General features: G+C 39.4%; 1 protein-coding gene across 1 annotated transcript; it reads right to left on the reverse strand.

Annotated features, from left to right (window-relative positions):
* Positions 1–1,169: 1,169 nt before the first annotated feature.
* On the reverse strand, positions 1,170–9,360 carry LOC124291658 (ferric-chelate reductase 1-like). The gene is made up of 5 exons (XM_046728709.1): positions 9,203–9,360; positions 5,856–6,082; positions 3,848–3,963; positions 2,938–3,041; positions 1,170–2,075 (listed from the first exon to the last, which is right to left on the reverse strand). Exons 2-5 carry the CDS (start codon positions 6,049–6,051, stop codon positions 1,715–1,717), a joined length of 777 nt encoding a protein of 258 aa, XP_046584665.1. The 5' UTR covers positions 6,052–6,082; positions 9,203–9,360; the 3' UTR covers positions 1,170–1,714.
* Positions 9,361–18,561: the final 9,201 nt, after the last annotated feature.

The raw sequence follows: 18,561 nt of genomic DNA on the forward strand, positions 1-18,561 counted from the left end.
AACGCTCATCACGTACCGCATGTGCATTTGTTTCACTGTTCCAACTACTGCGCTTACCCCCTTGTAATACAAACCAATATAAGCGATTTGAAACAATGATCGTTTGTTAAACAACTTTTTTCCTAAGATGAATAAAAATCTAAGATTTATTTTTTAAATTGGCAAGGTAGAATTATGAGGATTCGCAATCTTAATTTCACTGTATTCGATTTACATTTTTGTTTAAAGTGAAATTCACCGATACGTTTTCACTGCAAACAGACTATAGATGAGGTTCAGCAAATGTGAACTCACAAAAATGAATATGTCTTTACTTTATGATTCGTCCACCACCAGAAATTATTAATATCAAAGAATATAAAAGAGGACACAGACCTAGTCGGAGTGATCCAAAGACTCAAACTCAGATGTGCGACAGCTAGGAAAGAGGAGATAGGAAGAACACCAAAGAGGACAGTATATTAAGAGATGAAACAAATCAGCTAAAACGTCCTCATTCCACAGTAAAAAACTGTAGATGTAACTGTAACATGTTGCATGTAATATACATTTTTGAAAATGTCCGGTGTGGGTCAATTTAATATCTTATAGAAGAGTGAGTGTACGTGTAAGTGAAAATGTCCGGTGTGGGTCAATTGAATATCTTACAGAAGAGTGAGTGTACGTGTAAGTGAGTGTGTACGTGTGTGAGTGAGTGAGTGAGCGTGGTTCTGCATTTATCACCACTTAAGCAATATCACCGCGGAGAATATCAGAAATAGTCTTCACACATTAACCATGTGGGAAACGAACCCGTAAGTTCAGCGTAACTGACACTTTAACCAGGAGGCTACCCCCGCCGCCTCTTTCCCTGACGTTCAAAAGGACTACTTTGTAGAGCTATCGCTGTCTAATGAATTGGCAGTTTTGCTTCAAAGTGTTGAAGAATCTTTCACTTATTATGTTACACGCTATTACATTTCACTCTGTTGGTTAATCCCAGAATGTCTGTTGCTGGTCTACTGCCCTTAGCCTGGAAGGTACCGGAAGTCGGGAGCTTGTGGGTAATGTACTGTGCGTAAAGCCCTGGAAGTGAATCATGTACAATATGGAAACAATCCATCACCACTGTTCTGACTACTAGAATTCCATGCCACTTAATAGGATAGAAAACATGCAGGAAACAGGAAAAAAGACCAAGTTGTTTATTTTGGTTGCAAGAATGAGATACGTTTGACATGCAAGAGAATAAAGGCGGGGAACACTGCAGGTTAACTGCAAATACTGAAGAAGCAGAGCTATGATATTCAGGTGGGGTCTGGAAATAATTTGTTTCCTACAAGAATAGACAAAATAGATTTGCCTCGAGTTTATAGAAACTACGACAAACTGTTTGTTGAACATGCCCGATATCCTGAAAAAAAATAATTACAAAAAAATAACATACCTTTGGATCCTCGTTTCAGAGAAAAAAAATGTGAATCACAATCTCCCCACCACCCAACCCTTCAAACTCCTCCCCCACCTGAATATTAACTAAACAATCCTCAACAGACACGTTCATGTACTCAAGATGCGGCAGTAAAATCTTAACTTTTTCTGTAAAAAAGGTTGATCTGAATCGAAGTCAAAGTCATCAGGCAATGCATTTCACTGTGGACAGTCTCCTCCAAGATGATATTACGATTACAACCTAACATTGAAAATGAAAGACAGGAAATTGAAGTTGGAGAGTTTAGGAACGTGGTGTTGCCCATCTAACGTTAGGGAAAATGAGATGAAGGAACCGCCGCCACGACCACTGAATCGCTTCACGGGTTATCTGGCCCACCCGAGTGATCTCCTTTTGCGTTTGTTCAGCAGTTAGGGGTTCAGTTCCAATTATCTCCCTTGGTACAGATCCCTGCTGAGTTTTCGTTTCACGTGACGGAGAAGGGTTTGGGGCCTGACGTCCGTTCGAGATGCCAAACGTGAATCCACCGACAGGTTGGCGTGGTTTGGGTGTGGTTGGAGCTTGTGTGGTCGGTCGGGACACTATGACCACGTTGGCGGAGTTCACGTAGTAGTAGCGGGTTTTGTCCTCCACGATGACTGACCTGCATGTAGAAGACATGGATTAAGATAATGGACCTTGTTCGCCTCGCTTCAGTTGTAGACCATAACAAAACATGAGTGAGTGAGTGAGTTTAGTTTTACGTCGCACTCAGAAATATTCCAGCTATATGGCGGCGGTCAGTACATAATCCGAGTCTGGACCAGACAATCCAGTGATGAACATCATGAACATCGATCTACACAACTGGGAACCGATGTCATGTGTCAACCAAGTCAGCGAGCATGACCACCCGATCCCGTTAGTCGCCTCTTACGACAAGCATGGGTTACTGAAGATCATATCTTACCCGGATCTTCACGGGTAATCAAACAAAGGCAATGCAACCGATCTGACGTACAGTGTGTTGTTTGTTGTTTAACGCCATAACGAGCATTGCATGCGATGTCAGGCATGAACCAAATCAGCGAGTCAGATCACTATGTCCCGTTAGTCTTTCACAAAACACAGAAACATCTAATAAATTGGGTTCCTGAAAACCAATGATTATCAGGATTTTCACGTGTGTCTCAATACAGACATATTTTGGATTTTCATTGAGGTTCTGATTCGACTGAATTTTTACAGTCTCGTTCTTGTTTAGAGGAACGATCGTGGCGCTACAGGAATCGCATACTCCGGCATCTGACTGCTTCCACATGGGTACCGCTACGTACTGAATATTGGAGTTCAAACTTTCAGGACTTCAACTTCCTGTTCCCGGGGGATGCTCCTCTGGAGCTTCTCTGTGTAACGTCAGCTCAGCGTGGACTGCAGTACGTCCATGTCAACGTACAGGAACTACGACAGCAGAAGCGCTTTGCATCAGAACTTGGAGCATGGCACCCGTTTAAGAGTTCACGTACCTGAATTGGATAATCGTCCCGGGATTGGCGTTTAAAGGTGCGACCCAGTCGAATGTTTTCCTCTTCTTTGCTATGCGACCGTCCATATGTGTTACACCGGATTTCTGATACAGAAGCAATTGACAAAATACATGCATTATTAATGTGTGATCTGGGTTTGACAGAATTTCATGTTAATCAGGGCGTGTCACGTTAAAGTCGGAAGAAAGTCAAAATGAGATAGTTTTGTTTTTTTTCTTCCACTTTGAAATGTTTTTACGGAAACGTATTCCAAAACAGGGAAGAATGTCTGGTGGAATTCAGCGAGAGATGCAGATACTTCTAGATCCTTCTTCCCATTATTGGTGAACCCAACGAGCTCTGGCAGGAGCTTGTGACTTGTCCTGAACATATTTTCAGGTGCATCTACAACATTGTGCAACAGTCTATTGTATTTCATTTTTGTGGTGCCAGGCACTTTTAAATATTTTTCACAAGCATAAAAAAGATTTTTGATAAAATCCCACGCCCGATTATCAAACAGTCGCTCCCTATGTGATGCAGCTCTACACAACAAATTTTACAGCAAATAGCTGGCCTCCTCAGTATAGACTTGAGAGAAAAGCAACAAAGCTTATTATGCTGGGTTCGGTTTGTTGTTTTACGCCGCACTCCCCAATATTCCAGCTATATGGCGGCAGTCTGTAAATAATCGAGTCTGGACTAGACAATCCAGTGATCAACAGCATGTGCATCAGTCTACGCAATTGGGATCCGATGACATGCAGCTAGCCTGACCACCCGATCCCGTTGGTCGTCTGTTACGACAAGCATGGGTTACTGAAGACCAATTCTAACCCGGATCTTGACGGGTAGCTTATTATGCATTCCCATGGGGATATCCTTGCCCCTATCACAATACAACACTTACGGCACACCTGTCGGCCATGTGGATGCCGGGGATGCTGACACCGATGGTGTTACCATTCCGAGTTTCGACCGTCTTCACTAAGAAACCTCTGAAGTCCTTTGATCCCTCGATGGTTACTGGGTAACAACAGAAATTCACGTAACTAAAATAAGTGCGTTTTGTGAACTATACAAGAATAACAATAACCGACTACGGCCATGTTGAAACTGAGCTTGGGGAGACAATATGGCTGCAAAATGGACAAAATGGCTTCGGAGTATAAATAGCATTTGTATTTGCACATGCAACAGAACATTCTCATGTGATCAGTGCCACGTTAAGGCGATCGTTATTCGCATACTTTCACGTAGAGTTACGATGACCGTAACGGGATATCTTGCAAAACAGGGCCAATGCTAGCTGTGAATCATACTACCAAAACGAACTATCGTAAATTGTTGATTTACACATGGTGCTTTACAGTTCCATGATAAATACGTTCACATCTGCTTCACATCTCATCTTGTACCAATGTAGCGAATGAAACATACAAGTGGTGATTGTTGTGCCCCCCCCCCCCCTCTCCACACACACACACACACACACACACACACACACACACACACACACACACACACACACACACACACACACACACACACACACACACACACACACACACACACACACACACACACACACACACACACACCTAAAGCCAGCTATTCAACACGCATATTCTCAAGCCAATTATGAAAAATTTGAGAGGTGTGATTTTATCCCAATTTTGTGACACAATTTTGTCATGTTGATAAGATGAAAAGGAGTTGATGGATAATAGAAAAGTATAATACTTTATAGATAACACCTTCTTTATTTTCATGAACAAGAAATAAAGAAGTTGTTATCCATAACGCATTATACCTTTCTATGAATATTTATCATCTAAAACATTTATTAACACGTTTCCTTGTTATGCGTTATTAGTTATCTAGTTTAAATGTGAAAAAGGACTTGACATGTGCGTGTTTTCTTTGTATTGTGACACTCTTGTCAGAGCATGCTGTGGTGGCATTTTTATTGCCTTGGCATATTCTTTCTGTTTAATGATATATTACAAATTTTAACGTTACGGTATATACACGTATACGCAACAATATAAACAGAGCTCCAATAAGGAATGAACAGAATATATAGCTACAATTGTTACTGGGTATCTGTAGGTTGTGCAATGCTTCTACACCCACTGAATCTGTTTCAGTGATAAATCTCTATGGCGTTAAAGTTATATTAGATATTAGAAAAATAAACATCAAACAATACCCTAGGCTTTTCACTAGACGGCATTTTGGGTTTCCCTCCTCCCACGTGTAAATGAAATTCCCATTTGTGCCCCCTCTCAAAATGATTATACGCATTTCTTTTAATGTGTCCCTCTCACATGTCATACACTTCTCTCTAAATGTGCCCGTAGCCCAGTGTCAATACATTCTCTTTGAATGTGCCCCTCTCACATCTCACACTTCCCTCTAAATGTGCCCCCAGCCCAGTGTCAATACACTTCTCTTTGAATGTGCCCCTCTCACATCTCATACACTTCCCTCTAAATGTGCCCCCAGCCCAGTATCAATACACTTCCCTTTGAATGTGCCCCTCTCACATGTCATACACGTGACTCTAAATGTGACCCAGCCCAGTGGAACTGCACTTCCCTTTAAATGTGCAGCTCTCACATGTCATACACTTCCTTCTAAATGTGCCCCCAGCCCATGTCAATACATTTCTCTTTGAATATGCCCCTCTCACATCCCATACACTTCCCTCTAAATGTGCCCCCAGCCCAGTGTAAATACACTTCCCTTTGAATGTGCCCCTCTCACATGTCATACACGTGACTCTAAATGTGACCCAGCCCAGTGGAAATGCACTTCCCTTTAAATGTGCAGCTCTCATATGTCATACACTTCCCTCTAAATGTGCCCCCAGTCCAGTGTCAATACATTTCTCTTTGAATGTGTCAGTGCCGTACCTTTGATCATGTCTCCTGGGTGCACAGTCAGCTTGCTGACGATAAGGTTGTAGGGTTTTTCGTGTTTCACCTCTATTCCGTGCCCTGGAACTAGTCCCTTGCAGGACATCTCATTGGCTCCCTGGGGGAAGGCAGCATCCCTTCCCAGCATCCCTAGCAGCACCAGCAGGGAGCAGATACCGGAAGTGAACGTCATTGCTGGACTCGGCTGGAAACTCTCCTTGGAACTGAAATAGAACTGTACATCCTCAAATACTACCGATAACATGTTACTCACAGGTTAAAACTCCCATGCAATACCGTCATCTGTTTATGTGATGATCTTCCTTATCAACATTGCTGCGGTTTATGCCCTTGGGTAATAAAATATGGCCATGAAGGACTTCAGCGATTCTACATCAACCTCTTTACTTATATCCACATAAAACATACTTAAACTGTAATAACATTTACTGCTTCGGTTTTGTTTTTGATGTGCCGGACATTGTGTATTTTCTATGTGAAATAAGATAACGAATCCCTTTACGTATACATGACTTTGTCACCGTACGATATACCGTATACATATGTTTAAGAATCACCAAAACATGAAATTGGTTGTAACCTGGGCACCGTTCCTCAAAGCGATCGTAACGTTACGACAGTCGTACGTCTATGTTAAAGCATGGGGGTTACGATCATCTTAGCGCTACGATCGCTTTGTGGAACGGGGCCCTGGCCCGTAACGTACGCCTTAATTACACGGTTTGGTTTTGTACCGTCGAAACCTTGGCGAAATTTTGATTGCCTTTCAAAAACATTGCCAATTTTCTGAGTCAGTCATTCAATACACATGTGTATTGCTGAGTAGATGTGTGTTGAAACATTTACTTCAATTTTCTGTGAATAGATACATATTCTATTTTACTCCAAATTTGCAAATCATGAGCGACTTTGACAATTGTACAACTTTACGCAACATAATTATATCAAATTTTCTAAAACTACATTTAACCGGATCCAAATACCCATGTGAAATAGATGAAATATACTCATTATCTGTTAATCTGAAAAGACGTCAACACCTTCTTACTTCGTTACTTTAGAGGTGTTTAACTAGCCAATTGTGTCAAAAAAATACTACCCAAGAAAACCAAGATGGTCATAATCTAAAACCCCAATCACCAAACATTCATTTGAATTTGAATATAATATAACTGCACAATGCTTGAATATATTTGTTAGTAATTTTATCTCCAGCTATCTGTGCCATCTACACAAAAGCAAACAAATATCTAAATATAGTAACATGTTGTGTATAATGGAGATGGTCTTCGTAAATTCAGTTTTACACCTGCACCCTGCACTACGAACAAGTGAACAAGATAGCTGCCATACAATGGAGATCGGACACATTTGCCATAAACTACTTCGAGAGATGTTTGTAAGCACTTATGTAAACACTTTAAAAGCCAACTGGTGGATTATTTTCTCTATATTGCCAAATCCACTGACCCCCCAAATTTCAGATGTGTACTTTAAAATCTGACAGATCTGACAATCAAATGATAATGGCAATCAAATTTACTTTACACCTTGCCCTTATGGTACTGTATTTCTTTAAGCGATAAGTTTTCTCCAGTTCTAAAAACAACATTAACCTTCACAAATGTCGTTCCCCATTTATCTGTAATAAGAACCTAGCACATATATCTGGCGATGTAAACTACAGAGTCTGAAACTAGAATTACATCACTAGCAAATAACGACAGTAATACGTTTACAATACCAGTAAACAGTTGAATGTCGCGAGCTCCATATGTTTGCGGCTAACTCTGTTATGAACAGTGATTGTTGTTGTTTTATCTTATCCTTAAAAACATTGCCCAATGAGTCAGTCATTCAATAGACATGTGTATTGCTGAGTAGATGTGTGTTGAAACATTTACTTCAATTTTCATATGAATATATAGATATTATTTTGACTACAAATTTTGCAAATCATGAGCGACTTTAACAATTGTACAACTTTACGCAACATATATCAAATTATCTAAAACTTACATTTAACCGGATCCAACTACCCATGTTGATATACACTTACCCTTGACACATAGGCCCTAAACAATATGTTAAAAATGAATCAACTAAAGTCGAGAATAAAAATAAGCATTTTTCGCTGCTCCGTTTTATTTTGTATTTCATAAACACATATTTCTAAATTTGATAACTCTGTTTCTTAATTTATTGGTCACTCTACCCTTTTGCTTTCTGGATTAAATACATTTGTTTGTTAATTTTGCTGATAATCTCAATTCGCTTGCTGCGTGATCTATGTACAAATACGCAGCAAAGGGCTCAAATTTAAGGAGCGTGTTTTCCAGCAGTTTTTTCGTCTCGCCCTAATTACGCATGTACATGTATTCAGGCAGCTGTGACACTATGCACCGCTCCCTGTGACGTAGTGAGGGTAATTAGTCTTCAAGATAAACGTACCGGGACGTAGATTTTGTTTGCGATTTAAATCTGACCGTGTACGTGTTCTGTGTTTGCAAAGACTATGTGTTGTGTATTCACAAATGCTCTTATGCATATAATTTGCACTGGTTTGGGAGAGGTTAAAGGTATATCATTAATGTTCCGACTGCTAATAAACTCTTAGTAGCTGAGATTCTAATGCCCGGGTATATTAATCATAACCAGCCTCGGGCTAAGAAATCAAAGCTATTTTTTTCTGAAAACAAAATTGGATCTTTATTTCTCGACAAAACTTTCAATTATTATTTTTTTAATTCCCTAAGCGGGTTAAAAAATATACGGTACTGATTATCTATTAATTCATTAGCTCGAAAGGGATATTATTTTCTGTCTATTCATTGCGAGCGTTGTCACTTCCTTCTTTGATTGGTGTGGCGAAACCCGGTGACATGTGTCAAGTATCAGTAATAACGAATGATATCCTCTGGATCTGAAGTTGGTTTGACAGCAATGCTATGCAGTGAAATTATGGTTGTGAACAATTATTTGAGCATTATCTTTGATAGCCTAATGGCGTGTTCAATTTACCTCGTTTCTTCTGCACGTGCATCGCCCTTTAACACTATTTTTGATATGCAAATGTAATAATATTCGTTCTAATAATAATGGTTGCTTTTATAACACATTTTAACCAGTATGTCGAAATTGTATTTTATAACGCTATCAAACAGCAAAGATTTTTAAACAAGTTCAAGTAAGTATTTCTTTGAAAAAGTCAGAGATATGTCTTTCTGTATTTTGTATAGCAAAATCAAAATAATTACATAGCCAGATGGTGATCAATTGATATACATAATCTTTAAATGAATACACTGCTAAGTAACTCTTACCTGTTGTGTGGGTCTTCCTGGTTGTGGGTGTATAATCCGCGGGTCAGGGTCTGTTTGTCGGGTCCCTCCCTCCGCTAGTGTGAAGCGCGTTTGGTAATGTGAAAACGACGCATGTCTGCTGTCATAAGAATTACTTACCTGTCTACCTGTCACGTGCCCCCAGCAGTGTTCAGCCAGGCGCGGCCAGTGTTTAGGTCCTCGGGCGACACGGACAACCGTTTAATAAATGGTGATAATTAAACTCGCTATTTTTTAAATGATTACAATGTTTAAAACGTGTTTCTGCTACACGACACCCCCTTCACTCCCCTTACTGTGTTGCAAAACGAATATATTTCTGAAACGTACTCTTTACTTGTACTTAACTTAATCTCTGCACTTGTACTTTTTGTGTGTTTGTACTTAGCATGATTTGTGTGATTGTACATAGGATGATTTGTGTACTTGAACTTAGCATGATCTGTGTGCTTGTACTTAAGATGATTTGTGTACTTGAACTTAGCATGATTTGTGTGCTTGTACTTAGCATGATTTGTGTGCTTGTACTTAGCATGATTTGTGTGCTTGTACTTAGGATGATTTGTGTGCTTACTTCAACTTCTAGCATGATTTGTGTGCTTGTACTTAAGGTGATTTGCACTACTTAATTTGACTTAGATGATTTGTGTGCTTTTACTTAGCATGATTTGTGTGCTTGTGTTTGTAGATGATAGGATCTTTGTACTTGTTTGCATTTGGATGATTCGATGTGCTTGTACTTAGGATGATTTGTGTACTTCAACTTAGCATGATCTGTGTGCTTGTACTTAAGATGATTTGTGTGCTTGTACTTATAGGATGATTGTGTGTACTTTGGATAATTTGTACTTAAGATGATTTGTGTGGACTTGTACTTAAGATGATTTGTGTGCTTTTACTTAGGGTGATGTGTGTGTTTGTACTTGATAGGATCTTTGTACTTGTACTTTCGATGATTTGTGTGCTTGTACTGAGGATGATTTGTGTATTTCAACTTAGCATGATTTGTGTGCTTGTACTTAAGATGATTTGTGTGCTTGTACTTAAGATGATCTGTGTACTTTTACTTAGGGTGATGTGTGTGTTTGTACTTAACAGGATCTTTGTACTTGTACTTTGGATGATTGTGCTTGTACTTTGGATGATTTGTGTGTTTGTAGTTAGCATCCACGCCGCCTTTGGTCTTAAGCCCAGCTCGTTGCTCTCTTTTCTTTTCAAGCAGGTCATCGAGTGTCGTCTATTTCTTTTTCTTCCTTGGTGTCTCTCTCCCTCTCCAAATACTAAATGGCTCATAGGTATACCGCTTTGGCCTTTTGATGTCCAATTCTGTAGTCGATATCATTCTACGTGCTTTGTGGTGCAGAGTCTCTCAATATTACATGGGCTTTCTTTATCGAATTTAGATTCTAAGAATATAGATATGTTCAGACACAAATGCTAATTAGGTGCTTGGTGGATAGGCATGGGGTTAAAAAAGTCATGAAAAGACAGTTGCATTTAAACAATGAGAGAAAACCGTAGCTCCGCACAGTGTTAAGGTCAACAGTAAGGAGTGCCCTAGGGTACACCGTAGGGTGATATGGTTATCAGTGTTCTACAACACGGCATGCACCAGCTTCCTGGAGCAACACGGAAGTAATGACATAATACTGTACATGCCCACAGCACGGTCAGGACACGTTGGAAATGAAGCTACCTTTTCAGTAATAAGACATATGACCATTAGCAACAATTTACATCCGAGAGTGAGTGAGAGAGCCCTGAAAAGTCTTGTGGATTTGGATTGACCTCTTGTCTTCTTCACAGAATAATACGAGTCATTATCTTTACTGTTCGGAATTTGTTTACTTTAATAATAATTGATTTGTACAACGTAGGGCTACACAGTATTACCGGTATACCGGTTAACCGCAATACGAAATTGTAACAATTACGTATCGCGATACGTTTATGACGTACCGGTATACCGCCAAAGATTTATTTGTTCAATTTTAACCCATTCAACAACGCACATAAGACTTCCGCCCGTATACCCCCTAAATTTTAATGGTGAGGAAAAAGATGTATATGTATATTCAGGTAATATGGGGGGTGGGGATTGGGCGGAAGACTTTCCAAATGATTGGCAACGGGTCCACTTAATAATTGTCAAAGAGCAAAGTATGGACGTTTCGAGGAAATCATTAAAATTGAATAAACTAATGAATAAAATCAACAGTTTTCATAAAAGTTGTCAAACGTCTCGGCTTTCGTCACCTTTTCGTTCGTCATGTTATGTAAGTCAAGTCACGTCTCGATCTTCATGCTCGGACACGATGTTTAATGTGAAAATAGTTGCATAAAGAATATTTGTCACAGGTCGCCACTTAGCACGATACGTCCAATAAGTTCCATAATGTACGTATATATTGCGATTTGTTGCTTAACACGTTCAGAATAGCATTATTGTACCCAAAACTTTTGTCTAAAAGTTTTCGTTTATGAGGACGGTATCGATTGTTGTAATATGATTTTTACCAATCACGAACCTTATAGCAGACTGTGGCTAAAAAGCGTCATTAGAAACCAATCTTTATCCACTAAAATCGCTTCTTACAATTACGAAAATACTCCTGGCAAGGTTATTGTGATATTATTGATGATTAGAGAGCTTTGGAACAATACCCGCCATCAAATGAATCTTCTATGGTGTTGTTCATACGGAGCTTCGAAAACGAAGGCATTTCCCAAAGTTGTGTCATGTTACCGGGTGGAAAAGCCACGGTTATCGGGAAATAGGCGACCATACACATTATTTAATTAATCTTTATTTAATGATATTCTGATTACGTAAAAATGAAAATATAAAAGAAATAGGTAAGAGGATATTATGGCAACTTACAAATGGATTTAAATAGCGGGAGTTTACGACTCCTTCGTGGTTTATATGGACATTTTAAGTGTGTAAATATGTATTACTATTAGAAATAAATTTATTTAAGTTGAAGTTGTATTATTTGAATAATATGATAAACATACCTTTGGTATTTATCAACAGTTGGATTAGGCCTAAAAAATTGAAATGGTGTATGACATAGCAATAATGTTTCACGAGCTGATATTTTCCTTGATAAACGTAGGCTTCTATCTTATTATAAGGTTATGTTTCTCATGTTTCATCTTTTTTCATTATTCTATTTAGTCTAAAGAAAGTGTTCTTTACCTGATACAGACTGACTTTTGTCCATCGTGAGTGTTTTATTAAATCATTTCTTCATGTGAATGTGCACCAAACATCATTCATGAAATAGTAATGTTAATAATACTTTTATTCAAAGACAAAGGTGCATTAATCATCGTTTTAATTAGAATGTGCACTTCAAGATCATGTCACATGATTGTGACTTCAATTAATTTTTTCTTGAGTAATACAGATGTGTACAGTAAATTCTTTAACTCTTTGAATTATTTGAAATTCAACATCCTTTGCTGTTTAAAGAAGTTAAAGTATATACATAGTATGGGTGGGTCGATGGAGGACATGGTGTAAGCTAGTTTCAGTTGAATTTGTCATATATATGAAATGATAAATCATCCATTTATCTGCGTTAACTTTCCTTTGGACAGCAGTTACAATTAAAAGAAACACTTGTTGAAAGTTTTTTTATAGTAAAGCGTAGGGCTAGTAATATTTAGAAAGGACTAGTGAAATACAAAATCCACTAGCCCGAAGGGCCAATTTAAATTTTTAGTGAGTGTCGATCCCTGCTGTTTTAAAATAAAAATATAAACAGAAGAATGTTCTGGATTTTCCTTTTTTCATTTTGAAAGAAGCTATACAATGCACAATGGTTACGCACATATACTGTGATTCAATTTGAAGGTAAAAGAATATTACCTAGTGGACAGATCTCAATAACTGTTCTTTCACAATATATTGCAATACGTATCGCAGAAGAGTGTATCGCAATACGAAATTTGGGGCAATACACAGCCCTAGTACAACGTACCTTAACGGGTTGCATTTACTGAACGTGTTTCTTTAGGTGTAATCTGTGCATTATACACAACAGAAGTAAATTAGCATATTTTTTTTATGTTATTTTTTTCAACACCTAATTCAATGCGCCTATCGTGTGAGGTCAGTAAGATATTTGACAAGATTAGATAAATATCGTCTATATCTTGCCGAAGGATATGCCAACTCTGTCTGCATAAATATGGGTTAATACAAGATGGCTCACCTGTTATTGGGGCCATGATCGTACGGTCAGATACATGGAGATATCTGGAATATTTGGTATGCATACGTGACGCCTTGACATACATTTTGTACAACAGATTGTACAGCGTCCAGCGAGTTTCGTTTGAATATCTGTACAAAATGTTGATCAATGATGCAATTTCTTCTCTCTGATTCATATATGATGAGGAAATAACTGCAATCAATATACCTGGTGTGTTGATGTATCATTACGTACTGATGGGGCCTGTGATCCGTCAACTGTCTAGTGATATAAATTCCTCTTGGCCAATTTGCGTACCATCTCTCTCGCTATAAAGTGAACGTTCTTGATAGTCAACAGAAACATTTCGCGTTATTGTTCAACTTTCTCGCAGCATTGGGTTGGGGAAAGTAAACATGGATAGAAAGGGTGAATATTGCAGAATACTTAACCATCTTCACTTACGCAATTAAACTAGGTGTATGTTATGGAAATGTTGAGGACTTCCTCTGAATCAATCAATCATTATCTATCGACATAACTTGAGGATGAGTTAGGTTAAATAATCCTCAGTGGCACCCAATACTAGCTCTCAAATTCAATTTTAATATCCGCTAGTTTTTCATATTTTAACAATCAATAATCATTATAAAAAAAGAAGAAATACGAAATATTACTGAAGGAGCTATACCAACGAGACTTAATCACATCCTCTCCAAATCATCTATGGAACTGCAACTCATCGAGCAGAGTTTTGTCCCTTAGACGGGCCTGGATACTATCATCGTGGTTTCAAATCCAATATTACTCTTTGATTATGTATCTCTAATTTTGTCAGTGCCTTACCCGTGCTCGCAGATTTCAACAAAAAGTTATACGTAACATATGTTATATTTGGGATTACACTTTCTTAGTAAAGTACAGATTGTAGTACTTTTGTTGGGTTGTGTGATGGCGATTAGATGCCTGACCTGAGGGTGTGGGTTCGAATCCCAGATGGGACTCAACCCAACAAAAGTACTAGAATATGTACTTTACTAATAAAGTACAATCCCAAATATAACATATGTTACATTTGACCACTTTCTATATGGCATTAGGTATTCAAAAAGGTAAAAGTCAGAGACTCACACCACTTGAGGGCTTTACTCTCACATTAAGATGACACGTCTCAGTTTTACAGAAATCCTGTTCAAAGCGTCACAAAACCACACTCACTCACGAGTTTAACAAAAGTTTCAGATTTCAGATGTGCAGCCGGAAACTTAAATCACGTTAACGTACTTTCTTTGTTTATTTCATTTATATAGCCAGGATTTATAACATATGACAACGTATTTGTTAAGGCACTGGGTTCATTGAACCGGAAATGAAACAATTTTTATATGTATGAGAATCATTAAATTACATATGTGATTTCCTCCAACCTTAGTAAAGTTACTTCCGCGGTCTCCCTGCAGCCATGGCGTGTATGAGAAGGTTCAGACATGGACATCTCGCCTCTGGTAAAATATACGATAGGATATCCGTCTGGGTCCATCAATATGTTAAACCACCGATGTCATACACGGCCGCTTACCGAGGAGGTTGACATAACCCTCATCTGTAATGATATACACCTAAACAAGTAAACCACTTGTCCAATGCTGTCATATCATTTGATTGTATTTTGGATGTCGTTTCTTTTCATTAAGTACACACTCTGGTACTTTCTCCAGATGGTTACCAGGACTGCGTGTTTCTATTTGCAAAGAGTGAGTGAGTGAGTTTGGTTTTACGCCGTTTTTAGAAATATTCTAGCAGTATCACGGCGGGGGACACCAGAAATGGGCTTCACGCCTTGTGCCCATGTGGGGAATCGAACCCGGGCCTTCGAGCGAACGCTTTAACCACTTTGCTATCCCACCGCCTCCCATTTGCTGAGATGTGTTAAGATGAAATGTGGTTTTACATAGTGTTCAAGGTTATAGCAACGTGCATTCGCGTGTGCCTTTGTAATTGTGTGTGTGGTTGGTTGTACTAGCCCCGGCAAATGCAGGTCTTATATTATAAGTCCACTGAGACACCAGACGTAGTTGAACAAGGATGCCCCTCTGAAACACGGTGTGCTGACCCCCAGCCGACCAGTTCTTGTTTTATCCCATTAATGCCGCGTGTCAGGAAGGGTGAGTGAGTGAGTTTAGGTTTATGCCGCTTTTAGCAATATTCCAGCAATATCACGGCGGGTTACACTAGAAATGGGCTTCACACAATGTGCCCATGTGGGGAATGGAACGCGGGTCTTCAGTGTGACGAGCGAACGCCTTAACCACTAGGCTACCCCACCGCCCTGTCAGGAAGGGAAACAAAAAGTACCATTCGTTTGGAATGAACAAACCATCCCCTCTCAAGACGATCTATCGACATGGCCTCAAAGCGTGATCAAACGAGTGAGTGGGTGAGTAAATATAGGTTTATGCTGATTTCAGCAATATATCGGTGGAGTACATAGCTGCGTGAGTGAGTGAGTGAGTTTAGTTTCACGCCGCTTTTGCACCCACATAGGAACACGGACCCGGATCTTCGGCATGACTAGTGAAAGCTTTCACCACTCGGCTGCCATAAATTTAGTGCCCCATCTTGGAAAGAAATCACTGACAGTGCTGTTGAATAACTGACTGACTGACTGACTGAGTTCGGTTTTACGCCGCTTTTAGCAATATTCCAGCTACATCACGGCGGGGGAACACCAGAAATGGGCTTCACACATTGTACCCATGTGGGGATTCGAACCACTAGGCTACCCCACCGCCCCGTTGAATAACTATTGACATAGCCACACTTCATGACATAATCGATTTACACTTTCACATCAACTGGAATTTATCGACAAAGTAAAATGCTACAGTCTGAAGAACTAAAGAATATAAAGAATACATAATATCGTACATGTTATTTTATTCATAATGGCATATATACAACGATCACAGTATCTTCTATATGTGACATACATTTCAATTAATAACAACAGAATACAATCACAGGTCAAAATAAACTACATGCAATTATTAGTTCTTTGAAAACACATATCCCAGGAGAAGTATACGATACATATCGGGGACGCCATCAAACCAGTATTAAAACACGAGGTCAGCTTTTCTTCAGCTGTTGGTCTTGCACAGTTTATAACGAACTCAACAAGCAGTAGTTCAAGTTTGAACACTATTAAATCTAAACTTTGTAAACAAATTGGTTTGACATTAACGAAAGCCAATAGTGTTCCACAACATATCAACATCACACAAAACACAGAACTGGTGTATAGCACAGCTAGGATATACATGTTTACCTCTTGTCCAAATTAAATAACATTCAATGTAAAGGAAAACCAAGTTCTATGGATAGTCAACTTCTTTATTGCGATGGGTGCGACGTTTCGGTGTAGGTACTTCTTTCATCGCAATAAAGACTGTCCATAGAACTTGGTTTTCCTTCATCTATACAACTTCTAAAATGCCCCTCAAAGAAACATTCAATGTATATAAAATAGTAGGCCAATTTATTAATATTTACAATAAGATTGTCATTATGTACAATTTGTCTCATTCAGATCCAACGTATTGAAAGTAAGGTGATAGTGCTTGAAATCGTGTTACAAGTTTCCTAAATATACTTAGTTCCTGGTGTGATTCGGTTGTCATTTAGAAGATTTTACCTGTAAACCTTGACGGGACCTGTTGTGTCATGACATTACTGCTCTCTATATGGAGAATTAGTGTTCTAATGTAGCTAAATCCGTGTATGCCAAGGCGACCGGCACGCATAGTGCACAGGCGTTTGATGTTCATGAGTGTTTCGTGCCGATATACATGTTTTGTCTCTTTGATGGCGTGTCACGTGCTGGCAGCCCGCACGAGTTGCACGTGCTATCACGAGGAAGCGTCATTAAATGATTTTGAATTCATTACAATAGCACGTTACATTTTTCTGCTGAATCGGACGATTTTTAAAAGTATTATTTTTAGAACTATTACAGATATGTTTTGCGTGTGGTTAATTCGTCTTTTCAAACAAATTCTTGGTGTAGTGGTGATACTGTTCTTGATCCAGATTTGTCAGAAATTTGTTACAGGAACCCTTGCTATTTGTGAGACAGTATGTAACAAATAAGATAGCCAATAATTGTACACTGAATCAGGTTTCCGGACTTTCATTGAAAAATAACCATCACGGGAACTTTGTCATTTTCGGTCCCGACAGTTTTGCCTATTGAATACTGTACACAGTTCTTCCCAATTGTCTCATTATGCCAAGCTGTTCTGCAGGTCGTCCACGACGCCTCAGCTGATGGCAATGATGGCGATGACGCACCCGGTGAACGCTGTGATAACCAGGACATGGATCCTCAATATAACGCGTCGGGTGAACCCTCCCTGAAACACCAAGAGAATTCATATGATTAGAACTGGTCTTCAGCAACCCAGCCTTGTCTTTAGAGGCGACTAATGTGATCGGGCTATCAGGTACGCTGATTTAATTGATGCATATCCATGATATCCTGCATAGGGTTGATGTTCACGATGTCAATCACAGGATTGTCTGGACCAGACACGATTATTTGCAGTCAGCAAAAATGTAGATGGAAGATGGCTGGGTGAGGGGAGGTGAAATTGGGTTTTACGTCGTGCTTGAGAATATTTCGCTCATATGACGACGTGCATGCGTGTGTATGTGTATGTGCTGCTGCTTGTACTAGCACAGACTTAAGCTGGTTTTATAGTGCCAGCCCACTGAGATACCATGCCGCAGTGAAGCATGACTACCCCACTCAGACACAGTATACGGACTCCGAGCCGACCAGTCCTTGTTGCACCCATTACTGCCGAACGCCAGGCAGGGACCAACAAGTACCATATTTTAACGTCTTTTGGTATGACGCGGTCGGGGATCGAACCCGCGACCTTCCGCTCTCCGGGCGGACGCTCTAACCACTACACCACGGAGGCGGTCTGGAAGATGACTGGGAGAGACGTTAGACAACAGCAAATATATAACATGTGGATTATATAATCATATAGAGCTTTCAATCAACCAAGATTAACGATACTTCCACACACACTAACGTCTCAATAACTTTCGATCCCATCAAGCAGTACC

Source organism: Haliotis rubra, unplaced genomic scaffold (genome assembly GCF_003918875.1).
Source record: "Haliotis rubra isolate DU_JTF1 unplaced genomic scaffold, ASM391887v1 Scf499, whole genome shotgun sequence".
In the NCBI taxonomy this organism is placed as follows: Eukaryota; Metazoa; Mollusca; class Gastropoda; order Lepetellida; family Haliotidae; genus Haliotis; species Haliotis rubra.